Source organism: Lacerta agilis, chromosome 3 (genome assembly GCF_009819535.1).
Source record: "Lacerta agilis isolate rLacAgi1 chromosome 3, rLacAgi1.pri, whole genome shotgun sequence".
NCBI classification, from domain to species: domain Eukaryota; kingdom Metazoa; phylum Chordata; class Lepidosauria; order Squamata; family Lacertidae; genus Lacerta; species Lacerta agilis.
The window spans coordinates 59,259,926-59,287,471 of record NC_046314.1 but is presented as its reverse complement, the minus strand read 5'-3'; the positions used below and the strand labels follow the sequence as shown (position 1 = coordinate 59,287,471).

The 27,546-nt window shown below is 42.7% G+C and overlaps 1 protein-coding gene across 1 annotated transcript; it reads left to right on the top strand.

The window, feature by feature from the left end:
- Window positions 1–27,546, top strand: TXLNB (taxilin beta). The gene is made up of 10 exons (XM_033143901.1): window positions 1–297; window positions 4,661–5,116; window positions 6,463–6,554; window positions 9,334–9,504; window positions 14,351–14,545; window positions 15,807–15,926; window positions 19,622–19,696; window positions 22,391–22,483; window positions 24,472–24,567; window positions 25,853–27,546. The coding sequence occupies exons 2-10, from the start codon at window positions 4,675–4,677 to the stop codon at window positions 26,450–26,452; spliced, it is 1,884 nt and encodes a 627-aa protein (XP_032999792.1). The 5' UTR covers window positions 1–297; window positions 4,661–4,674; the 3' UTR covers window positions 26,453–27,546.

The window sequence follows — 27,546 nt, the reverse complement described above, 5'->3', positions numbered from 1 at the left end:
GTGCAGAGTGCAACTTTTCTCTGCCTGTGTGTTGAGCTGCACCTGCTGAAATTCCTTCATCATTCCACACAGCTGTTAAAGGCCCAAGAGCTCTGTTCTATTTGGCATTTGGTCTTGGGAGCTTGCAGCCAAACTCTGGAGAGGAGTATTCTTGCCTGCTGTGTCATCCACTCCTCCCGCCCTCTGTGGCAGGAACAGAGGGAAAGTTTCCTATTGCTGTTGGTTCTTCCTCTCTTGTCGTTCTTTTGGGCCTCCTCCTGCCATCTTCTTCTCTTCTGCTCCTTTTTCTCTCCCCAGGTAAGTGTGACAAAGTTGATAGCTGGCAGCATGGTTGAGAGACAACTATGGAAGTTTTAAAACAATATTTTGATGCATGAGCTTTAAATAGTGTGAGCATGTGATTGCGACTATGGGGGAAGAAACTACAGCTGCAAGCCCGTATCCACTAACCTGGGAATAAGCTCCACTCAATTCAGTGGGCCTTACATTTGAGTAGTCACATATAGGATTGCATTGTAAGGTTAATAGCCCTACCGGAGCTTCCAGTGAAGGAGACCAATGTGAAGTTGATATTTTTGGTGGAGGGAAATTTTAAGCAGGATTAGGCTAAAATAAAACTGTGCGGTATGAGAAAGCTCTTGTGTTCTCGTTGCAAAAATAAATAATGGTAGTTAAGATTTATGCACAAAGCAGAGCAGCCTATATGTGTTTCTAGAACAGTTTTGGCTTGGGGACTATTTTGAAACTCTGGCACTATGGATTTCACATCTCTGTGAATTCATTGTGCGTCAGAATGCCTTTCCGAGGTCCGTTTTGACAAACTACAGTGCTTAAAGCCTTACAGAAATTGCACGGCTGTAATTCTGTATACAGAAGAACCATGCAGCAAAAGCAGCACTGGGCACTTGACAGGTGTGTTGTTTAGCTTTTGACAACAAACAATAACAGAGGCGCACTGTTTGCTTTTCTCTGCGATGCTTAACTTTTAAATATCTGCACTCAGTGGCTGACAGTGTAAGCCTATATACCTGCTTACTTAGGGAGTAATTCCCACAGAACATAGTGGGACTTGTTTCCAAGCACATAGGCCTAGGATTTGGGCTGTGAAATATACCTATGATGAGCTGGCATGGTAGAATTCTTCGTTTGTTTTGTTGGGTGAATGTGAGGAATAAAGGCAGTTATCAAGGATCATCACTGTCATCCTTTTTTTAGATGGGCTTAAAATAACTTATGACTTCAGAGCAGGTGCCATGTGTCTTTCTGTTGGATTTGAAGGGAGGGGGGCAGGAAGCTAAAAATAGGCAGGTCCTGCAAACTTTTAAACTCCTCTACTGGGAGAAAAAGACCTTGTGACAAGGAAAGTGACACTTTCTGTAATTCATACCTACAATAAAGAGGAAGACCCAAAACACATTTTTTAAATTAACTTTTTATTGATTTTAACATTATTGAAACATATAAAAACATAATTTCCATAACAAAAAGATATATAACTCCTCACATAATACATATATAAACATCCTTATATCTTCTTACTCTGTTTCCTGACTTCCTCAGATCCCTCTTTGCTGATTTCATTATATTACATCTTTAGCAGTCTTCCACTTCATTTTAAACATTCCTAATTCTAATCCTCAATTTATATATATCATATCATTGTCTCACTTTTTTATCTATTTTATAATTATTTACCATTCTAAAATTAACCTAAGCCTCAGTTTCTTCCAAAAACTTTCCTCTTTAAAAAAATATTACAATACTTTTTTAAATACACTTTAAAATTGCTCCAATCTTGGTCTATCGTCTCCTCCTTCTGGTCGCGGATTCGTCCAGTCATTTCGTCCAGTTCCATATATCCCATCATCTTCATTTGCCATTCTTCTATTTTAGGCAAGTCCTGTGTTTTCCAGCAAAACACATTTTTTTTTAGGCAGCTTGCTTTCGTTCGTTGATCAGTTGTTCAGAATCTATTTTATCATGAGTGCCAAGTGTAATGAATTGGTAAGAGAAGCTTAGAAATGGAGCTCCCTCTTAGAAAGGGAGAAAGCTTTTGCTCGACTGCTAACAAGAACACCATTGGAAAGGAATGTGTTAAATAACTGCTGTGTTTTTTGTGGTAAACAAACTGGTTTCAGCCACAACCTCCTGAAGTGGGTCAAATACAGGTTAACAGCACAGGGCTTCCCCCTGTACAAACATACTCTTTCCACATCAGTACACATGTGTATGGGATACACTACTATCAAGCTGTGGTTAGCAAGTGGACATAGGTGCATATATTAAAGCCGTACATGGCTTGCTTATTTTATAAACTAGATCAGTTTCCTTTCTGCCACAAAAGCAATATATTCTTGCATGCTATCCATGGGTATCCAGGCGCATACCCAGAGTTCGTGTTTCCTTTTGGAAATGAGGCACAGCAGAGACTGTGATGTCTTTAGGATATATGGTTTATTTGCACATTTATACAACCTGAGCCTACGATGGAGGCGTTCACAGCATTAACACCCCAAAAGGGTCTTGTTTCTCCCATAGCTCAAGTCTTGGATTCAAACAGAAATCAAGCATTGCTCTCAAACATTGCTCTGACTCTCTCTCTACCTTGCTACTTTACTTCTAGATTACAGAACTCTGTCTTTGTCTACTAACTAACTGTGAATGGTCAGCAGGTCTTGAGGCAGATATGGAGATTATGCCCATGACTGGTGTGGGTTGCAGTTCTGCAGTCTATTGTGTCTAAAATGGCATTTTATTTATTTATTGTTTGCATGGGCCCTACATGGGCCCACCGCTTAGTAAGGAGCCTGCAGCCTTTTATTTCGCTTCAGCCCTGACAGCCATCATGGATCCCGAGACTAAATAACAATATGAGGATTCTTCTTCTACGTTGAGCTGCCCTCGAAGGCTGCTTGGTACAGTCAAACCTCTTCTTACATCCGCCTCTGTTCACGTCCATTTCACCCAACGTCTGTGGCAAACCCGGAAGTAACCGGCAGGTTTGCCGCCGTTTGCGCAGGAGCGGTGATCACCATTCGCACATGCGCAGAAGCAGACAATCGCCGCTTGCACCTGCACACAACGGCACCTCTCTCAGCGACCCATTTCAACTTCCAGACAGGCCTCCAGAACGGATTGTGGTCAGGAGTAGAGGTTCCACTGTATTTGCATCTGTTGTAGCACATGGGGGACTGTCTTCTTCATAGTGACTTGGGCCCACTATACCATAAGCCTGGTGCCCTCTAGATGTTTTGGGTTACGTGTCCCATCAGCCCGAGGCAGCATTGCAAATAGCTGAGAATAATGGGAGTTGTAGTCTAACAACAAGATTGGGGAAAGCTGTTCTGTGATATGTTGATCCCAGTTTCTCTCTCCTTCCTTATGTTCCAATCACAATGTCAGTGATTTTCTACCAGCAATTTCTTGATGATGCCCTCTGTCAAAGATAAAATTGCCACAGTAAATCAAACAGGTGTGTTTTTTTGTTTGTTTGTTTTTTACTAACGTGTACTAAAAAGAGATAGAGTCAACACTGGGCAATATAATGGGGCATGGCTTTTTGTTCTGGGAAAAAAATCTTTTGGGGATTAAGAGTTTGGTTTACTAATGGGAAATGATTTCTTACATAGCAATTCACGGCAAATTACTAGGAGTACTTTCAAGTTAGATCATGCATACAGTAATACGTTGGATCAAACTGGCAGACAAGACATGTGACAGAATTTGAACCACAGTAATTATGAAGATCAAGAAACGTATGTCTGCAAAAATACATCGCCTGCTTAATAGAGATGACACAGAAAAAGAGCAAATAAAACACCTGATGACAAAATGGGCTCAAAATGGGCTCAAAATGGGAGAAAACATACCACTGGTTACCTGGGATATTCTGTGGTAAAAGGCACATTGGTTCTCCTTAGATATGGGAATAAGAGGAAATTCCTTTATCACCCCGGTTCAAATACAAAATATATAAATAAAAATAAGCCTCCCACGCATTGGAAGTGCCAAAAGGAAAGAGATTACTTTCATATATGATGTAACAAAAATATATCTCAGGAAAAAGAATGATACGATTTTAAAAAATCTTCATCCTTTTCTTCTTGTTGAACTATGGAAAGTTTGGCTACGCCAGAACATAAAGAATTAGCTGTAATAAGAATAAATGTACTGCCTGAAGGAAAAATTCTCTCTCTTTTTGCAACAAAATATTGTGATTTATTGATTAAAGAAATAATTCTTCTCAGCTTCCCATTTCTTGAACAATGAAACAGTCCTCTGAAAAGACTAGGCAAAGCTGAAACGAAACAATGAATACAATGACTATGACCAATGAATCTTGTTTCGATAAATCCATTGGTGCTAAAAGAAAGACTTTGGCCAAGTAGTTTCTGATTAATTGCCATTAATTGGGACAAATGCACAAAACCTACAGCTTTTCCAGAGGGCTGGCAGTGAATGGCAAAACTGTTTGAATGTGTGTGGAAGGAAGATACATGAAAGGGCTAAATAAATAGATATCTAGGATGTCTAAGATGCCAATGAAGCTTGTGCTAAATATAATCTTTACTACTATCAACAGGCATGGCCTTCTTTGGCAGTTTTTACTCTATCCTTGATTGCTGGTGTAGATAAAAGCCTAACTTTGTCTCACACCCAGGTAATATCCCAAGAATGGAGCGTGACCAAAATGGAGCTGGCCCTCAGCCTGACCAGCAGCCACCACCTCCCATAAGCAGCTCTGAAGCTCTGCCTACTGAGAATGGTTTAGAGAAACAAAGTGAAAAGTCGCCTCCGAGGCCTCTGTCCCCTGGGAACGCAGCGCATTCTCAGCCTGAAATAAAGCTGTGTGATATATCTGAGGAGCTGAGCCGACAGCTGGAGGACATTATTAAAACCTACGGGTCAGCTGCCAGCCTGGTGGAGGAAAGGAATGCTAAAGCGACAACAGACAGACCTGAGAAAGGAGAATCCTTTAATAATGAGGATGGAGAATATGAAGATGCCCATGACGAGGCTGAGAAGGAACAGGCAGCTTCCGGGGATGCGTCCGGATCAAAGGAATCCAGCAGCCAGAAAGAACAGAAGCTGGAAAAGAAAATCCTGAAGGGACTAGGCAAGTAGCTCCTTGCGTAACTGAAATGCAGAACTTAGTAGGACTCATTGGCTATGTTGGAAAAGGCACCGCAGTGGTTGTCTCCATAACATTTAATTGTTTGGTACCAAAAGTACACATTTGCTTCTTGTCCCTGGCAAGAAACCAATTTATTTATTTTTTCAATAATAACTGATGGTACAATTCTGTACATCACACCTAAGTAAAGGTAAAGGGACCCCTGACCATCAGGTCCAGTCGTGTCCGACTCTGGGGTTGCGGCGCTCATCTCGCTCTATAGGCCGAGGGAGCCGGCGTTTGTCCGTAGACAGCTTCCGGGTCATGTGGCCAGCATGACAAAGCTGCTTCTGGCGAACCAGGGCAGCGCACGGAAACACCGTTTACCTTCCCGCTGGAGCGGTCCCTATTTATCTACTTGCACTTTGACATGCTTTCGAACTGCTAGGTGGGCAGGAGCTGGGACCGAGCAACGGGAGCTCACCCCGTGGCAGGGATTCGAACTGCCGACCTTCTGATCAGCAAGCCCTAGGCTCAGTGGTTTAACCCACAGCGCCACCTGGGTCCCCACATCACACCTAGACTTGTATATTTTGTGGGTGCAATAATGCAAAGCAGCATTTAGGCTATTATTGTTATTATTACAGTTGTAACTTGGAAGTCAAACAGAATCCGTCCAGAAGTCCGTTCGACTTCCAAAGCATTCGAAAACCAAAGTGTGGCTTCTGATTGGCTGCAGGAAGCTCCTGCAGCCATATCGGAAGCCCCGTCAGATGTTCGGCTTCCAAAAGAACGTTCAAAAACCAGAACAGTCACTTCCGAATTTCAATCATTTGGGAGCCAAAACATTCGAGAACTAGGCTGTTCGAAAACCAAGGTACGACTGTATTGGATTTACATACTGCTTAATTGCTAAAGTGTCTTCTTCAGTGAGTGTTTCATCCATCTTGAACTTGCACTAAACATCATACTAAAAATTGTTAGGCTGCCTGGAAAAAATGTGGAAATAGAACCACTGCAACAAGGATCACCAAACTTTTGGAGCCCATGAGCCCAGAAAGCACGTGTAGCACCTGGGTAATGTGTGGGTAGCCACAACCAGTGTAGCACAAGGGTGCTACAGTGACAATCCCTACGCTACTACCGTACTTAGAAGAAGGTCACCTAAAGTTGCTTCAGAAGCACCTGGCAGAAATCTAAAGAGAAATGTTCCACACAAACTGCTGCTAACATTTCTGAATACAGAAGCCAAAAACCAATCTAAAATGCAGCTTCCAGTTGTTACAAATTCTTCTATTTTGCATGAAGTGCTCTCTCTGTGAGAATGTCCTTTTTTTAAATTACTTCAGGAAAAGAAGCCACCCTGCTGATGCAACATTTGAACAAGCTGAACACCCCAGAAGAGAAACTGGAGTTCCTATTTAAGAAGTATGCTGAACTGGTTAGTATAGCAGCTACGGAGAAAGGATAGAGACAGCCCCACTTTAAAGTGTATGCATCTAAAAACAATATTGTAGAGCTGGTGAAAGTGCAGAAAAGGGACAGCTAAAACCAGGGGTCCTGAAACAACTTTTCAACCCTGGGGGCTTTTTAGCAAGTGAGGAAGGACATGATAAGTGTTTGAAATGATGCATGGTGTGAAGAAAGTAGATAGAAAGAAGTTTTCTCCATCTCTCATAGAATACATCCCTGGATCATCCAATGAGGATGAGATGTAGTGATGGCCAGTAGCATGGACAGCTATAAAAGGGAATTAGGCAATATATTATTCACAGGATACCAGTTGCTGGGGTGCAACTTGTCCTCATGTCCTACTTGAGAACTTCCTTTAGGCACCTGGTTGGCCACTGTGAGAACATTAGGAAGGGGCAAAGCACCGTGGCAGAAGATCCCAGGTTCAGTCTCCAGGTGGGGCTGGGAAAAGCTCCTGGCCGAAACCCTGGAGAGCCACTATTGAGCTAGATGGGCCAGTGGTCTGATTTGGTACAATATGCCTTTATATGTTCTTAGCATATTCCCAGACTTGGTCCTATGCAGCAAGCAGGGCACTTTGTGTGCTTTTATATGTGATACAATGTAGGGTTCATGGATTACAACCTGGGGACTGATATTATGCTTCTAAGAGCCCTGCTGAAGCAATAAGAAGAGAGAATCCCCCCCCATACACACACACATATGGTTTTCCTTTGGACCTTTCATTTGACCCCTCTGAGGTCTGATGTTGGGGTCCTGCTTGAGGCAGCAAGTAGAGGTGAGGGGTGAGAATGAAGGAGCAGGACATATATAATGAATAGACCAGCATAGCTTCAGTTCCTTCATGTCCTGGTCTTGCTTTATCAGGGTTGCAACTTGGCAAGCTTAGTTCTGAGACGTTAAATTGTTAGAGGTTTGTGGGTGCTAAATGCCTTGGTTTGGTAGTTGGAATTTAGTTAGAGCTTGTGTGTTAGAACCGGGGGGACGGGGGACGGACCGGACTCTGTGTTTTAAGATAGATTCATGTGTGTATTTCACCTGTGTGCTAGACACTTCTAGTCATTTAATTAACATGTGAGAAAGTTAATTATGCTGGGCAAACTTCCTAAGTTGTGTTTTAGGTGGTTCTTAATCCTTAGAAATCAACAGGGGTTGAAAGGTAATGGAATCAGACTAATTTCTTTTGAGGGGATGGCCTGGGGATAATGAGCCACTAGCACATCAAAAGGGCAGGGCCTTTCCCTAAGTTAGAGAAGGCAGAGACAATAAATGCTAAGGGGAAACTGTTTGACAGGAGGAAGTTAGGGGTCAGAGAGAGACATGACTGGTTGCTGCTGGCTGCAAGGCTGCAGTTGTTGTGAGAGGAACAGAAACTTACTGGAAACTGATGCTGCAGAACCTCTCAAATCTACACCCAGGTTGTATATATGTGCAAATAAACCATATATCATAAAGACACCACAGTCTCTGCTGTGCCTCATTGTCCAAAAGGAAACACAGACCCTGGTAAGTGCGCCTGGTACCCCCAGAATCTCACACCGCTCAGAAGATTATAAAAGCAGAGATCAGGTTCAACAGACATCATATAATACAAAGAGTCTAATATTATAGAGAGATACAGAATAAGCCATAAGATATTAAAATCAAAACTTTTAAAAAGCATTATTCATAATATTTTTCAGGAGTAAATTGGGCTGAGGGAGGGGAAACATCATTTTGGTTTTAAATGGTTTTAAAGGAGACTGTAAAAGTTGATAGGCAGAACATTTGCTGTTGAACTGCATGTCCATTCCTTGGACAGGAATGACTGAAGAAAGCCTGCTTTGACCACCAATGAAAGCCTTCCAGCTTATCCAGGGGGTAAAGGAGTGACCACAAGTCAGATAATTGTTTTCCTTTCAGCAAGTGTTAAAATTACTTTTTCATTTTTAAAAAAATGAAAAAGGCCAGTTACAAACCTCAAACCACCTATTCCGAAGTGAACAGTTACAGCTTCAGGTTACAGGAACCAGACTTTGGTCTGACCTCATATTTCCTTTGGCCAGCATCTATTTAATTTGGAACAATTTCTTTTGGAGCTATCCACCTTCAAGTAATGCTTATTGAAATCTTGGTTTTTCAGCTGCTTTCTTTTATCATTTTCTTGTGCTATGCCCAAGGGGGATGACAGCTTAGCAAAATCTATGCCTGGGCTGAGATGAGTGAGGTCAAGGAATCTGCTGAAAGGTCTTGCAGTGATGTCATGGGTAAAATTGTCAACTTTTAAAGTGAATTTTAGTCTTGTGCCTCTTTACCAGCTGTGCAGCCATTAGTAGGTGGTGATGCTTATCTCAGTTCTATAAAAAGCTTTGCCTGGTGATTTCTGCATAGCAAGCTGCTGTTAAAAGGTGCAAGCTCAGGCAACCAGGACAATTCCCTCCATTCCCAGGGCAGATGCAAATGCCGGTCATGGCCACCATCCAAGAGTTCTGCTTTCTAAAGGTAAAAACCACTATACAGCTGGCGGCCTGATTTGCTGGGAAAGTGGTTTATTAGGAACAGGATCGTTGTCCTAGCAACTTATCAATCAATTAAGCACAACTCTCATTTTATCTCTTTGCTGTAGAAACAAAACGAGAAAGGTTTTCCAGCAGTCATGGGAGGCAGATGATTTAATGGTTCCCTGCAGCAAACCAGAACTCGCAGTCAAATAAATATTAGTTTCTGTTTCTGTCCTCCCTTTAAACCCCCCCCCCTTTATTTTTTAGCTGGAGGAACATCGTACTGAACAGAAGAAACTAAAGTATCTGCAGAAAAGGCAGACACAGCTCACAAAGGAGAAGGACCAGTTGCAGAGTGAACACAGTAGAGCAGTCCTTGCCCGAAGCAAACTGGAAAGTCTCTGCAGAGAGCTACAAAGACACAACAAAACCCTGAAGGTAAAACAGAGGGCTTATCCACACTTCTCCCGTTGCTTCCCCCTAGGAAAGACACTCTTAAACCACTCAGAGCCATGCTTTGTTGGCATGGAACAAGGCCTGAAAAGAGCACACTGACAACCGCACTAACTTGTCTATTCCCAATCCAGAAAGTCTGGCAATTTGTAGTCCTGTGGATAAGTGAACTGTCTTTAGCAAGGAATTTTAAGTATTCTCGAATCTCAGTTCAATGGTCTTCAGAAGATGCCATGACACTGTTTCAAATCAGTTTAAATATATTGTGGCTGATGGGCAAGGATTCTCTTGTGCAGTAGTTTTTCAATGGCGGTCAGTGTTTGGGAGTCAACTGGCAAACTCTGACAGGTTTGGAGTGTGTCTGTGTGGAGAAATGGCAGTTTTTACATTATTGGAATGGAGAGAAAAGAGGACTGTGAATTAGCTCAAGTCTGGAAATGCTGGACCGTTTTTTGAATAGCCTGGTAGTGGCACGCTGCCTCAATTTTTGCTCATATTTGTACATTTGTAAGCAAAGTAAATGTAGGTTTCCATTGCTCCAAACCCATTTTGTGCTGCCCAGGCAACTTTACAATAGTATAATGTAGGTGTGTTCCCTGATTAATGTTTTTTTGAGTGACAAGCATGCTGATTGGAGTGCACCTTATTCTAAAGTTACAGATTTTTTTCCCAATGAACCTGGGGACACTTTTCAACTTCAGTCGGAATGGATGGATTTTGTCAGGGGACCGATTTGTAAATCTGGGGACTGTCCCCGGGAAACGGGGACGTCTGTTAACCTTCCCTTATTCCCACCTCTCACACTGGGAACAATGACCATCTCCTAGTTAGTTATTAATGCTGTGCCATAATTGCAATTTTTGGGCTGTGCTATTGTTTCCCGTATTTACAGTTTTGTGCTAAAACGACTGAACCGTAAGCATAGGGATATGGCCCAGACTGAGCATATGGTAAATTTACCCAGCATCTCTCTGGATTGCATTTTGGGATCCCTGTTGATTTATGTATGACAGATATGGGGAACCTTCCAGATGTTGATGGACCACAACTCTATCATCAATCATTGACTATGCTGCCTGGGGTTGATGGGAATTATAGTCCAACAGTATCTGGAGGGCCACAGATGCCCATCCATTATTGTATGGAAACCAGTGTCATGTTAACAGTGCTTTTGATTACACCTGGAGCGAAAGAAGACAGCTTTGCTCCCTGTTAAGGAAACAAATTATGAGGCATTGAGGTGGGCACTTTGTGCTTTGCTCAGTTGGGTTGCACCAGTGGAGCAAATGACAGAATTATTTGTATTGCCAGGCCAAAGTGCTTTTTAGATATTTGTGTCCTTCTTGCCAGCAGCATTTTAGCACTGAGGCACTTCTGCAAATATCTATTGCAACACAAGCCACAGAATGTATATCCAGTCATTCAGTAAGATTGCATGCCTGTCTCACCATGCTAACTGGGATCTAATAAGTGTAACCAATGCATTTAATTTTGATAAACGAATTAGGCACTGGGAAAGACCTTTTACTTGACCCACCTCTGGGGTTTTTTGTATTTCCCATGTGTCTCTCTGACATAACATTGCACATGTTCAAATGGGAAGATATTGAAACAGTGGCAATGGGGACCTATATGCAATGAATTTATGCTATGCTGCCACTGTAATGTTTTAAACGGCCAGCCAGTACATGGGTGCATAGTCTGATAACTGCTCCCAATCCTAGCTAGAAAACAAACAAACAAATGAAATAACTTCAACGTATTATATCAACAATCCTTCTAGTGTGTTGCAGCAGTGGAAGTGGGGAGGTAATCATTCCGAATCCTATGTATGCTTACTACAAAGGAAGGGCTGCTAAATTCAATAGAACTTCATCCCAATTAGAACTGGAGTCTGTGCATAGAACTGGAGTCTTGGCAACATTTTTGCAATCTACACATCCATGTTTGTGCCTTTTGGATAATAATAATAATAATAATAATAATAATAATAATAATAATAATAATAATAATTTATTTGTACCCCGCCCATCTGGCTGGGTCTCCCCAGCCACTCTGGGCGGCTTCCATCAAATATTAAAATACATTTAAAATACAGTGGTGCCCCGCTAGACGAAAATAATTCGTTCTGTGAAAATTTTCGTCTAGCGGGTTTTTCGTCTAGTGAAGCGGCAATGACAGCCCCATAGACTTTTTTGTCTAGCAGGGCAGCCTCCCGCTAGATGAATGCCTTCGTCTAGCGAGTTTTTCATCTAGCGAGGCATTCGTCTAGCGGGGCACCACTGTATCACAGATTAAAAACTTCCCTAAACAGGGCTGCCTTCAGGTATTTTCTGAATGTCAGGTAGTTGTTTATTTCCTTGACCTCTGATGGGAGGGCGTTCCACAGGGCGGGTGCCACTACCGAGAAGGCCCTCTGCCTGGTTCCCTGTAGCTTTGCTTCTCGCAGTGAGGGAACCGACAGAAGGCCCTCGGCGCTGGACCTCAGTGTCTGGGCTGAACGATGGGGGTGGAGACGCTCCTTCAGGTATACAGGACCGAGGCCATTTAGGGCTTTAAAGGTCAGCCCCAACATTTTGAATTGTGCTTGGAAATGAGTTGCAGCCAAATACTGCTTTCTTAATGTACTTTTTGTCCGTTGAGGTTACCTGATACCGTGGCATGGGGACTACCTTCAGTTTAAAAGTACTCTGCTAGAAACCTTAGTCTTAATTCAGTTACTATATCTTCTGTAACAATAAATCTTTGTTTGTGTTGGTCTGCCCAGATGCTCTTTTCAAAGCTGCTATCTCATTAGTGGATGTTTTTATGCTCATTATCTGGCATCCACGGTGCACTCTTTTTTGCAGGATACACTTGTGACAACTCCCATTTGTTCTGCAGCAAAAGTGAACCATATAAGCAGCTGCCCTGCTGTTTTTGTTCTTGTAAACTGAATTAAAGTGGCATCTTAAGTCTGACAAGTGAGATGGAGCCATGCAGCTCTATCCCTGTCTTCTGGCCAACTGTTGTCTTGAGTACAATACAGGGCCCAGCTCCACAACTCTGCCAGTATTATATCAATGGCCAGGAGCCCTGCCAGGCACTGTGGTACAAGTTCATTGCTCAGATTCAACCCACCAGCACACGGCCAGCAGTTTCTGGTAGGAAATCCTTTGTTCCAAAACCCCATGTATCCTGAGAATAAAATGCCAGCTACAGACATGGGCTGTTAGTTACTGCCTTCTTAGTCAATGTACTGTCAGCTTTTGCCTGATTTTTGGCAGAATGTGACTGAAATTAATTGTGTGCCTCCGCCTTCCATCAGATGTCAAGGAAATAAGCAGCTATCCTATTTTTAAGAGACATCTGAAAGCAGCCCTGTTTAGGGACGTTTTTAATATTTAATGCTGTATTGTTTTAACATTCGTTTGGGAGCCGCCCAGAGTGGCTGGGGAAGCTCAGCAAGATGGGCGGGGTACCAATAATATATTATTACTACTACTACTACTACTACTATATAAAATTTCCAGGGAGAGGTTTTCACTGGACTCAGTGATTCTGACTGCTTGCATTCAACTTGGAAGACACAATGAGTCTTAACAAAATATCACCAGCCTGTTGCAATGAAGCCTTTGGCTTTTTCCTGAGAAATGCAAAAGATCCTGCTGAAACTGCTAGCATGAAGCCCATCAGAGGACAGAACTATCCAGCCTCTCTTTGATTGATTGTTTGCTTTTTCCAAATCTGCCACAAATGAACTTGTCAGCTTTATCACCTCATTTACGTGACAGGGCAAGGAGGGTCCATTGGTCTAGTATATGACAGTGGTGGTTTTATTAATTTGTGAATTGCCTTTTATATAACTCTCCAAGTGATTTGCAATCCAACAATAAGAATCAACTAAAAAAGGTTTTAAAACTATACAAAACAACTGGAGGTGGGATTAAAAGCACTACAAATAAACACCCAATTTTTTCATATAGCTGGAACAGTTTGTAGAAACAAAAATGTATTGTTTCTAGAAAGTATAAGTAGTGCACACCTGTACAAAGGGTGGGTGCTTGTCATATCTCTACAGTCTCTGAGGTAGGAATGGGGAACCTGTGGCCCTCTAGATGCTGTTGATTCCAACTCCCAAAATTGTGCTGGCTAGAGATGATGGTAGCTGGGACTGCAGCAACATCTGGAACGCCACAAGTTCTCCATCCCTGCTGTGTGTCTACAAAGTTGACTTCATGGATCAGGAAGGAGGATGGGTGTGGGGAAAAGAGGGTGAAGAAAGGAAGTCAAGTGTTGTCTTTTATGCATGTGTTCACATACATTTACCCCGTTTTTGTGACCTTCATCCTGAAGGTTGCCTTCAAAGATTTACCACACTTACCATAAAATAAAACCATCAGTATTTTAAACTCAGCAAAACACAACTGGAAAACTTGCATAGTGGTACAATCCTGTGCAGGTTTCCTTGGAAAGAAATCCCACTGTGTTCTGTGGTGCTTACTCCCAATGAAAGAAATAAAATTTAAGAAAGCTTTTCCCTTCCTTTTTACGTACACAGAGACAACAAGGGAGGGAAACCAGTTTGTAATGTTTATTTAATTGCTGTTGCACATTCTAAGCCCTCAAATCAGAGCAAGAAACATTTCAATCTCAATATCGTAAATGTGGCGCAATAATGAATGTGCCCCCAAAAGTCATTATTTCATCTGCCCTCCCATTCCTGTTTGAAGGGCACCCAAATTCCCCCACCTGCAAAAGGATGCATCTCTCACTCATTCACTACAGTAACAAAAATCTGGATGCTAATTATCTCCTATTAAATTTGCTTTTATTGGATATTGCATTACAGGAGGAGACCCTTCAGCGAGCAAGAGAGGATGAGGAAAAAAGGAAGGAGATCACTAATCATTTCCAAGGCACCTTGAACGATATCCAGGGACAGATTGAGCAGCAAAGTGAAAGGAACATGAAGTTGTGCCAGGAGAACAGTGAGCTGGCAGAGAAATTGAAAAGTATCATAGATCAGTATGAAGTCAGAGAGGAGGTGAGAACAACATGGCACCATACATGCAAATACTGCACAAGGCTAACTTGTGCCAGATCTGTTGCCGTAATTTCTAGTCTTCATTCAGCTTTTGGTAAACAGCAGCATAGCTATTTATTGTATATGCTCACCCACCCATTCATTGCAGGTAAGTTTCAAAAAGCACCTCTAAAGAAATATACAAACCAAGAATCCTTCTCCCCTTACATGCCCAGCTTTGGAGCACAAATTAGTAGCTTATTAATTTGATTATTTATTGGCGTATGCTCCATAATGGGTATACATACACAGGGCATCTAAAATCTAAATTTTAAATATCTAAATTAGATATCTTGTTTTTAAAAACTAAATCACCAGGTTTCAATTCCACTGGCACTGTCTGTATTCAAGTCATTAATAATTTTGAAATAACTTTACCTTTTTATAAAATATTTGCCTTTGGCTGTTGTCACGCTGGTGACTGAGTGCGCATGTGCAGCTAAGTTTAAAGAGGGCGAGGGAAGCCTGAGAAGCCCTGGGCAGAGCAGTCAACCCAAGCAGGTCTCTCAGTGACCTTCCTGTTGTCATTGTTGCCACTGGTGGAATGAAGGGAAGAAATATCCTTGTTGTTGCTGCTGCTGAGAGAAGCCCCAAAAGAAGGTGGCAGGGACTGAAGGGAAGAAAGCCTTTCTGCCCTTCATTCCCACACTGGCAGCTAGTGGCCCACGGTCCAAACAGGAAGAGCGAATGAGGAGGCAAGCAGAGGAAGTGAGCCAGACCCAGGCAGGCAGGAGGACTGAGTGGGTGAGAGCATTCACTTCCCAATACCGCTGGCTGCTGCCCCTAACCAAGGGGGAAGGGAGGTTGATGCAGTAAGTAAGTGGCAGCAGGAGCATCAGTTTGCCTCCACCTCTGTACTCCCATGGCACACTCCTCCCCTTTCTGTAAGTGTCAGTGACCCAAGAAGTCAGTAAACAGAGAGCCCCACCTGCATCATCTCAGCAGCCACTACTGTTGGAGTTTAAGATGCTGTGGAGGGAGGGGTTTAGGGTGTGGAGGGTAAGCAGTGTTGGCGAGCAAATCAGAAGCCCCCAACATTTTATATATGTCATGCTTCCTTGACTGTTAACCCTGCTATATTCAGTTAGGCCAACCTTAGATAAATGTGCATAAGGACTGCAATTCTATATGGAATTTTTAAAATCTAAAAATCCATTATTTCTATAGGCAGGGAAATCACTACCTCTACAAACAAAATGCATTGCAATGTCTTTTCTTCCAGCACCTAGATAAGATATTTAAGCACAGGGAGCTTCAGCAGAAACTGGTGGATGCCAAGCTGGAACAGTCGCAGGAAGTGATGAAAGAAGCTGAGGAACGACATCAGCGAGAGAAGGAATATGTAAGTACTTGCCTTTAGCTTTATTTTCCCTTTAGGCCAAGCACAGGCCTGGAATGCCACCTTCCCATTTTAAGCAGTTGTTCCTGGTCTGAACTGAGACCAGTGGCCTCCTAGCTCAGCACTGAGTGGGATCCACCCTGGTTTATAATCTGTAACAGTACACAAGCCGGTGCCACTGGGCCTGGTAGGGCAGATGGCAGGGAGGAAGAGTAGGGGGCGCCTGAGCCAATGGCAGGAAGAGGCAGTTTTGCTTCCATTCTCTTCCCTGTTCCACAAAGTTGACACTGAAGTGAAGGAAGGGGAAGCTGACAAGCAGTTTCACCACTGGAGTGGTTGTAAGTAAGAGAGCAGGCAGGTGGGCTGAGGACAGACTGAGGCCAGTGCGGACGAGCCTACAGTTTCCTGAAGCATCTGATTCTCCCGTGAGAAACTGTGTTTGTTTGCCATAGCAATATCCTACAGCTCTCTGGGTACATATGTTGTTATCCACGCTTCTGCTTACTTCAGTCTTGTGATGTCTGTTAGACCGAGACAGGAACTAGCCTGAGGGCACCCAGTGAGATCCATGACCGAAAGACAATTCTGAATCCAGATCTTCCCAGTCCCAGCATTCTTCACACTAGGCTACACTGGCTATGTTATGTTTTTGTGCACTGGGGCACTTGGAAATTATAGCTATCTAAGCATGAAGCTTACCAAACACAAGGTTCCTTTAACGTCTCCGCTTCTGTGCAGTCGAGTACTCTCCGATTGAATTATAACCTACCCACAAACAAATCGGAGTGAATGGTCAGTAGCCAGCTGTGTCTGACCTCTCCACGCTTCTTTTTTTGCAAAGAAATCCTGATGACTGCTCAATAAACAGGTGATCTGGAAGCAGCCTTCTTTTTAGAGGACAAATTGAGAGCAAAAAGCAAAGGATGAAAGCAAACGCCATCAGACAATGGAATAGCTCTGCTGCCTCCCTGTGGCCTAGGGGAAGCCGTTCTCACTCATACGGCATACTGGCTGTTTGTACTAGTCATGTTCGTCATATTATTAAAAACTTAAGCGTTCAATGCAGTACTCTTATCCTTACAACTTAAAACATCCCTTAGGAAACATTTTCCAGGGATGCACACCCCTTTTCCTAGTTATCATGAATTTCAAGAGCTCCCTAGACATTTTATCATTACACAATTGGCAACTACTCTTAGCTGCTGAGAGAAAGACACCCCCGCCCCAAGATATACCCAAATTTCCCTAAGATAACCAGCTTAATCTCCATACAGAGGGGATTGATCTAGCACTGATACAGAAGGTAGCCAGTTATCATCAGCATCATACTTCACCCCCAAGATCAGGTCTAGATTTAAGAGGAGGCCATGACCGCATGCATTCACCCAGAGAGGTATTGCTTCAGCATTCCCATGAAGGGGGTCACTCCAGGGAGCCAATTCCAGTTTCATTTTACTAACCCAGCTTGATGGGTCATTACTATTTTTTCTTTAGAAGGGGGAGGAGTTCCATTTTGACGGGTTGCTAAGCGTTTTGTCTGCAGGTGTTGGTTTCACAGGAAAAGGCTGTTGGAGAATACCTGGGCAGGTGGATGATGTTACAAGTATTGCCTCGGACAATATGTGACTCAATAGATAGAAGCAGGCTAACTTCTTAATCACATGACTGCAGCAGTCTTCTGGTTGTTTAGTGACTCCTGGTTGAACTTTATGTCCAGAACCTTGAGGTTGTAAATTCAGTCTCAAGCATGACTGGAGGTTATAAATTTGCAAGTGGGGTGTTTGCTAGCCTTCTGAATTCATCTAGCTCCCCAAAGCAGATTTGCATTGTGACAAGAGAAACTGTAGCCACCCCCCACCCCCCAATGTTGCTTATAATAATACGTATTTTTCCCCTGGCGCTCAAAGGTGCTAGATAGTCGCCACAGTTCAATGTTCCAGGCTCTTTGGGCAACCTTGTGGTCGACAGGCTCTGCATGACCCATTGCTACCTACAGCCGCAGCAACATTTGCTCTCAATACAAGTGGTGTCAGCTTATTAGAATTGCCGATGAACTCCAGGTTCCGTTAACTAATTGGCAACTTCCCTCTGTCCAGGTCTTGTGAATTCCCATTTATTGAAATTAGACCAGAGCGCCTTTCTGAAGCAATGAAAATTGTCTGTGGTCATAAGAAGTTTGGAGAAGTTCTTCTCTGAAAGGGTCATTTACTATATCTTGTATTTTAATTAGAGTGCCAGTTTAGACAGGAAAGTTCAGGCAGAAGGGAATCAGAGCAGTCCCACTGAGGCTGTGCTAAGCTTAGCCTGGAGCAGTTCAACTTTAGCAACATTCTTCGGACGTTTCTATAATTCTAGGAGCGGGCAAAAGCTGAAGAACAAGCTTTATGCATGTAAACTGCATTCAATAGCACTGTACTGTATTCTTTACAAATTGGTTTCTGCTTCATGTTTTATTAATTAAAAAAATACCAATATTTTTGTCTGGCTAAGCAGGTTGGCTTCTGAAGATTACCTCAGGCTGCAATTTTTATTTTGATTAAAAAAAAGAAATCCATGTTAATTTAACACACTGCTTTGAACATTTGCTTTTATTGCAGGGTAACTCCTAGGTGTTTTTTTAAAAATAAATATTTAAGAATAACTTAAAATACATTGGCTACAGGACATCAATAAAACCGTAGAAGTGGGGGGGGGACTGATTAGTGAGCCACAACAGATTACTAGGAAAAATGATTTCTGCCTCATCAGTTATGCTGGACTTCTTCAACATCCCTGCTGGAATATGTGACAGTGAAGGCTTGATGAAATTTTTAAGCAGTGTCAAAACCCAGTTTGCAGGATAAATGACTATCCTGAAGCCCGACTTGGCCCTCAGGCTATTCAGCATTTTGTTTCATACCATTAAACACAACCAACCTGTAATCCTCCCAAAATATTTTATTTTTATCTCCCCCCTCCTTTTTTACCCTCTGGTGAAGGGGGTAAAAAAAACCCCACACCTGTATCATTTTGAAAACCACACGAAAAGCCCTTGTGTATACTGCTTAGCTTGATTTCTCTAGGTTTTGCAGCAGTTGTTTGGAAAGTTAGAATGCTAACAATGGTGGACCTTGGGGTCTCAAATTTCAGCGGTGCCAAAATTTGGTGCCCCCTGCCTCTTTCCTTCTGTTCTACATCATAGTGCCCTGTGTGACCAAACTACCTCTGATAGTAATGTTTAGGGGTACTCTCATTTTCCTACTAATATTGAAATACTGCCCCTCAATGAGGCCAAACTTAGATTCACAAAATGTTTAGGGGTATGTATACCCTCAGGAAAAAAAGACTGAGTGTGTGTGTGTGTGAGAGAGAGAGAGAGAGAGAGAGAGAGCGCACTTTACAAGTACAGTGGACGCTCAGGTTGCGAACGTGATCCGTGCGGGAGGCCCGTTCACAACCTGCAGCATCCGTAACCTGCAGTGCTGTGTATGCGCACGCATGTGACGCAATTCGGCGCTTCTGCGCATGTGCGAGTGCCGAAACCCGGAAGTAACCCGTTCCGGTACTTCCAGGTTCAGTGTGTCCATAACCCGAAAACGCGCAACCCGCAGCAAGTGCAACCCAAGGTATGACTGTAGATGAATGCTGGATTCTGAGGACTTTTTACTGAAATGAAAAGCCCACCTATTCCACTGCTACTCTTTTTGTGTCAAACACAGCTACTTAACCAAGCTGCAGAGTCGAAACTACAAGCAAAAATGCTGAAGGAGCAAGAGACAGTTCTCCAGGCCCAGGTGAAGAACAGCTGCTGACTGTATCATGTGCTTCTTTATTTGAAGGGGGGGAATGAATGTACTAAAGACAGGGAAGAGTTCAATATATGGTTGTGCTTCACGCTTCATTAAAGCATATCTTCTGCAAGCAAAGGTCAGATGAGCACGCACTTGGGAAATATTTGCATTGATCTGTCCATAATCTATGTCACATTTCAAGGGGCAGGAAAAATCAAAACATATGATGCCCAGGGTCAGAGGAGTATTATTATTTTACTGTATTGGGTCATTTTCTCTTTAACTTTACACCAGCAATTATTTATTTAGTGCAGGAGGGGGGGAACCTACGGCCTTCCAGATTTTATTGGACACCAGCTCCCATCAGACCCAGCCAGCATGCCCAGTGGTCCCTGCCCCTGCCTTGGTGGTTTCTTCCATTGCCCGATGTCAGAGGCTATTAATTATTTGTTCTCTTTTTTATTATTTTTGCAAGCTACTTTAGGTACGTTTCACTTCGTGATAGTTTTATTTCTAATGGGTGGTTAGTCCATGGGGCAAATCCAGCCTTCTCAATCGTTTTTTGTTTTTTTTGTGGCTCCCAACCCACCCTTTCCCCCATTATTATTTTTTAGAAAAGTAGTTTTTTTTTTAATTGAAAGTGCAAAAATATTTATGACCCCCCTCTCCAAATGTGCCCTTTAAAACAAACTAAAAATTAGCTATACTTCCTTTTATACTTTGGACAAGTCCACTTTGACATGTATCCCCTGGAAAGTTCATGCTTTGTCAGTGCAGCCCCCAGCCAGAAAAAGTTAAGTCTCCCTCGTTTTATAAGATTATATATGCTGCTTTTTTAACAAATGATTCTCAAGGCAGCTTGAAATAGACTGTAATACCACATACCTCAAAAATGGAGGCAGACATGGGGCATCATATGGCAAGATGAGAGTTTTTTAAAATGGATATATGATGTCCCTACTTCCTGTTTTCGAGTCAATTACTCTTGTGTGCCAAGACCTGTCAGCTATAGGACAAGTAACTAAATGGAAGACTTGAGTGCAGGGATAGTCTTAGTACTATTCTTATCAATGCTCTCAGACTTGGGAGTTTTCCTAGATGGAAGAAGGCATTTCAAGGTTTTAATGGGCAGCAAAGTAGTAACACAATTCCATAACTTGTTTTCATGTTTACAATAAAGAGGTGAAATTATGCAAATGCTACTCAAGTCCCCCCCCCCTTTTTAATGAATTAATCCAGTGGCAAATTTATTTGCGTGGACAGGCGGAGTCCCCCAAACCCTAGGCAACCCCTGAGCAGAATAATGACACACAACAACGTGCTATGGGATTAAAATTGGCCACAACTTTATTAAGATTCAGATGTAGGGAGACCTTGGCTCAGGCATTGGGCATTTATCCTTCCCAGCCCCCAGCCAGGGATCTGGGAAATGTCAGGGGGGATTGGGCTGGCTCTGGAGAACATATGTTCAAGCAGATAGCCCACCCCCCATTTTGCCGCCACTGGTGGGGGAGAGCAATGACAACCTCTCAGCGTATGGACAATGCCTCCCCCCAATACCTCTTTAACGGGGAACCCTGTTATCGCCGCCACACTGGGGGCATGGAGTCACCACCCCACGCCCCCCCCCCATTTAGGAAGATGACTAAAGGATTCCGCCCAAGGCCTGAAACCGCCACCCGAGACAGCAAACTCGTGGTCTTGCCGCCCAGACTACCCTCACCTGAAAAGACGCTTCGCAATCTGCCAACCATTCCAAAAGGCCATGCCTAATGTCGCTCAGCCACTAATCATTACCTGTGTAGCCGACTGCTGCTTCTCAGGTAAGCTACACCCTCTATTGTGTGGGCTGGGTAGTCCCTCCCCTTACCTGGCCAATCCCTTGGCAATGCCTCCCCCAGGTGGGATTGGACGGTTAACTGGGTAGGCGGAGACCCCAGGCATCCCCTCTAGGGGAGGGCGCAACCAGACGAACTACCAGGTGTCGCCCAGGAATTCAGGGGGCTGCGCGCGACCACGCAAACGTCGCTCCCCATTTGATGTGGGGAGCGGTCATTAAGAGAGAGCCACCCCTGTTATGTACTGTGTCCTTATGACAAAATAGCAGAGGTAAGAGAAGAACTGGATTTAAGAGATATTGAAAGACATAAGGGAGAGAAGACACAACCCAGGCATCCCCAAACTCGGCTCTCCATATGTTTTGGGACTACAACTCCCATCATCCCTAGCTAACAGGACCAGTGGTCAGGGATGATGGGAGTTGTAGTCCCAAAACATCTGGAGGGCAGAGTTTGGGGGGTGCCTGACATAGAACACATTTTAAAATGCAAAAGTCTTTTGCCCTGACCACTAGAGGTCCCTCCCAGACCTTATCAAGCTTCAGAGCATCCAGCACATCTTATTTACCTACTTTGAGTGATGCTGGTGTTTTAGCCTAATAACATATGTGGTGGTTTGTTTGTTTTTGCTTCCAAGTGCCTTTTTCCTATTTTTAGTTTTTGATATCCTCCTCTCAAAAGATCCTTTGCCCCAAATGGATTAAAATATTCTGTAAGTATAAAATAAATTATTTGCCAAGAATCATAGTCTCTTTCATCTTGCTCTCTTCCCACAATAATTTGAAGGTTCACCTTTCTTGTTGTGAAACTATGAATGAAATTTGTGGAATTGACTTACGTTTCCTTTCTCTGAATGCAGCTTGCTCTCTATTCCGAACGATTTGAGGAGTTTCAGAAAACCTTGACAAAAAGCAATGAGGTGTTTGCCAGCTTCAAGCAAGAGATGGATAAGGTCAGTTAATGCATTTTGTCTCTCAAATCTGTTCTGGAGGGCTTGCCATTTTGGTAGCGGAGGCCACTGAATTTTCTTCAGGTTCATATAAGACTTTTTCTGTTGTGGAATCAATTAAAAACATGTTGACATTTTTCTGTAAGGTGCAATGCATACCATTAAGAGTCAAACTCAAAAAATTGGATGAAGGGCAGTATTGAAATTTAATAAATAATAATCATAAACCTTGCATTGCTATCACACAGGTGTGCATACCTTATCACCATTAAACATTGTTGGAGCACAGAAACTGCATTTAGTGGCGCAAATATGAATTAGACATTTCATCATCATCATCATCATTTTATTTGCATGCCGCCTTTTCATAGTTAAAACCATGCTCAAGGCGGCTTACAACATGACAAGATTTGCATAATTACCAACATAACAAGTCATAAACAATAATTAAACACATCAAGAAGAACACAACCAAATGGAAAACAATTTCCACATCAATCATAAAATCTAAAACTAAGAATACAGCATTAATATCAATCACAATTTAAAATGACATAGATAAAAAATAAAAGCAATTAAAAAAGAAAACCGGGCCCTCTCTGCCCAGCAGCAGCAGCAGTCCTTTGTAGAGCCTGTCAGGCCCCGCCTTAAGCCAGGTGGAGAGAAGCAGGGCAGGGCCCTTCAGGCTCCCAGCAGGTCAGTCCTGCTGTATAATAATCTATTATTATTTAGCAATAGGTAAGAGAGGGTAACTACTTTTTGAATGCTCTGCTGTATATGGAAAGTGTGCTAGGGAGAAGAGATTTAGATCAACTTTCTTGACATACTAACTTTTCCACAGGTATTTACTTGCAGCGTGTCATTCTAACCAGGCTGTCCTTCCTAAAACAGCAGCACAGATATCTCCCACTGCATAAGTCAAGCATTTTATGAGCTGCCTTGCATCCTCTTCCAGTACCTGATTGCACTGCCAAAGTGTCTGTGGCTCCATATGACTTAGTTATCATTCACTCAGAGATTATAAATATGGATCACAACAACTGACCCTTTTATTTTTTTAAGAAGGTGTTCGGTGCTGACACTGTTGCAGACTATCATGGGGCAGCTTGTAATTTGTGCAAAGCACTCAAAGATTGATTTCCAAGCAGTAAATTATTTCCTGCGTTAATTATCCACAAAACCACACTGCCATTAAGGTGCTGTAATGTTCGTGTTATTCATTTGAATTAAGTGACTAATTCATTGAAAGCAAGAACTAATAGAGTAAAAGAACTATAATGGATTGGCAGTGCTATTATAGATGTGGGTTGCCCTTGCAACAAACATTTTGTGAAATCACTGACTTTTTACTGCTTTGAGGCAAGAATGTGTATCACATACATGAGATATAGCTGTATGCACACCTTGATGTGTGAGCTTTCAGTTGATCTCTGAAGAAAAGGAAACAGTAAATCTGACAGGCAAGTAGCACTTGGGGATCTAGTTGACTATGTATTTTTATTCTAAGACCTTCCCTCCCCCATCAAATGTATTTTAACATGGGCAGAGTAGTCAGAGATTTTTGTGAGCTGATCCCAAATTGATGTTCTCCCATTTTCATGGTATGATAAGTGATTACAGTCGTACCTTGGATCTCGAACACCTTGGCTCCCGAACAAATCGGCTCCCGAACACCACAAACCCGGAAGTGACTGTTCCAGTTTGTGAACTATTTTTGGGAGCCGAACATCCGATGGGGCTTCCACGGCTTCCGATTGCCTGCCAGGAGCTTCCTGCAGCCAATCAGAAGCCGCGCTTTGGTTTGTGAACATTTTGGAAATCGAGCAGACTTCTGGAACAGATTCCGTTCGACCTCCAAGGTAGGACTGTACTGCCATAAGTCAAACTAGAACCCTTGACTATTGCCAAGGTTGGGATCAGCACTTGTTCACATGGGATATGTGTAAATGCTTGCTTGTTCCTGATGCCAACTGGATTTTTCCCTTCTGTAGATGACCAAGAAAATGAAAAAGTTGGAAAAGGATACAGCTACATGGAAAGCAAGGTTTGAGAACTGCAATAAAGCTTTATTGGACATGATTGAAGAGGTGAGAAACCATTCCTTGAACAATTTTAAATTAATTAAGCGTCAATGATACAATCTCACAAATAGTTCTTAATAATAGCTCTCTGGTGCAGCTTCCATTGTAAAGTTCATACAGCATTCACAATCGCAAAGGAGTCTTAGTTCAGTGGTACAGCATCAGCTTTGCATGGAAACAGTCTCAGGTCTAATACCCAGCATCTCCATGCTTGCCTGAAACTCTGAAGAGCTTGCACCTGTCAGTGCAGACAATACTGAGCTAGATGGATCAATTCAGTCTGACTTGACATATGGCAACATGATGGAAAAAGCAGTGGGAAACAGCTCCAAAAGCTTAAAAATCACTATTTTGGGGGAGGTTTCCCAAAAAAAGCTAAACAATTTTTGGGTCTTCCTAAAAAGTTTTGCAGATGTCAGGAATTTTACATTTTGAAAAATAGCAACAGAGGGTTGGGGTGGGTGTTTTTAAGAGTGGTTAAATAAAGATGGTCACCTTCTTGCAGAATGTTTTGGGGAATTAAATTCTAACTTAGTTTTTGGCAAATTAGTGGCAGCTAATAAATGAAGGGCGGGCAAGTAGTTTACTATATGTGGGATGCTTAAGCACTTGAATGACTAACATAGAAATGTAAGGCTTTCGAGAGGAAGCAGATTGGTCCTAGTTCTGAGATGGGGAAGCTGCCAGTATGAATGGTCAGGGTGCTTTCTTGACTGTTTTGTGGCCTCTGGGCTGTGGAAGTAACTAAAAATAAAGTATCACCTTTCTTTGCATGGATGATGTCGGGTGTGGAGAAAGCTATAACATTTTCTCTGAGCAAGATGGTTCGGGCAGGGAATTAAAAATATATATACAGAGATGTTTTAACATGACATTCTACTCCTTCTAAATTATCTGAACTTCACATTGCAGAAGTGAAAGTTTAACAGTATATGCTACATGTAGTTTGTGACTTCCCCCCCCCCCAATTCTGCCAGTAAAGGTTTACTTCAGTAATATTTGGCCAGCTCCAAAGATTTACATAAACTATTATAAAGACCCCAGGGCCTGTAGAACCACCCCAGAGAACTGTAACACCTGTGGAACTTGCAAGAAATAAGACTGTGTGTCAGCAGGAAAAACACTTTGCAGAAGTGGCCAGGCCACTTCTTGATTGGGGAGGTCACTTTTCAAGCCACGTTCTTTAACCATCTTCCTGATTTTTGCTTGATCTGTTAAACTGGCCCCTCTGGTTGTCCTGTGCCATTTGTCGACGCGGCAGCCTTCAAACGCTTTGTTTGCTCTATCGCAGAAAGCCATGCGAGCCAAGGAGTACGAGTGCTTTGTAGTGAAAATTCAAAGGCTGGAGAATCTGTGCAGAGCTCTTCAGGATGAAAGGAATGTGCTGTACAAAAAAATAAAAGATGCAAAATTCCCTGAGGAGAAGGAGGAGGAAGAAGAGGAGGAGGAGGAAGAACAATCACCACAACTGACTGGACAGGACGATGGTCTGAAAAATGAGGCTAGTGTGAGCTCCTCCGTTGCAGGCCAGGCTGCTGCTGCTGCTGAGCTACCTGCCACTAATGAGAATATTCTGAAGGATCTGGCTGCAGCTTTCATGGTGACCCATCATGAGGGAATGCTCCCAATAACCACTAATGTGAACACACCTGAAGCCCTGGTAGCCACTAATGTAGAAATCTCTGAAGAACCGTGTCGCCTGCAAGCATGCGGTCCAGTTTGTCCCCCCGAGCCATTGCTCCCCATGCCTCAAGACACAGAGAATCTCTCCATACAGCCAGCAGCATCCACACCCACGGCAGAAAAACATGAAGGGGACACGGCGAAACAACTTGCTCAGGGTCATCCAGTTCTGCAGTTGTTGGATGCTGACGTGGAAGGAGTCGATTAGCATTAATGTGATTATATTTCTTTCCCAACTGCCATCCTTTCATATATTTTTGTTCTAATTATATGCGGCTTTAAACTGTTCACAGGTTTTCTCCTCAAAATCGTGGGGCGTGTCTTGTGTCTGTGACATCGAGCCCCGTTGGTAGCGATGCATTTTCAGTTTGCTCACTTTTTCATCAAATCAAAGCAAAAAAGTGCTTCCCTAAAGTGTCACAAAACGCATGGTGTTTGGTCCCATCAACCCGTTTTGACAATTCGTAGGACTCCCTACTTTAAGAACTACAGCACTTTAATTCAACGTGCTCTCACAAAACACCTGAGTGCGTTAGTTTGGTCTGAGGTGCCACAATGTCACTTCTAAATATAGGAATAAATGTTGCATGGGGAACTTCTACTTGCGGAAGTAGAAGCTGGAAAAGCAATAAGGTGAGGGTCAAATCTTACTCCAGAGTAACTACTAATTAGTCTATGATCTTCAAAACATTTTTGTTTGGACAGATTCTCCTGACTTCAAGCAATTGTGTGTATCCCTGGGACCCTCATTCTTTTCTTTACCCCCAACACAATCCTTTTCTCACAAGGAAGAATAGTTTATGAGTCGCTAATGAAGTGTTGGATACGGAGAGTGAGATATGAAAAATAGTTAATGAGATTATACGTTTACTGTAGGCTAGCCTACAGGCCTCTCAGTGTTGCTGGACTCCCAACGTCCATCAGACTTGACCACTGGCCATATTGGTTGGAGCTGATGGGAGTTGGAGTCCTACAGTATCTGGAAGACCATAGGTTGGCTGCCTCAACTGAACTATTTGCCTATGTGCCTTGCTTTAATACTTTACCCTATGTCACTTACAGTGTCACCATTTCAACAAGTCTGGTCACAGTTGAGTAATTTTTCATTAAGTCCCATTGAATTAAACTTGTAACTGTAACCTGGGTGGGCTGCATAACATAAAAACTGAAGGGGTGTTCTTTTTCCTTGTAGGGTTGAATTGATTAAATCTGTAGAATTCTAGACTGAATTTGATAATTTAACTGTTTTGCTTGCTTATCAGTAGTTTAAACACTGAATTAATACAGTTTCAATACCTACTA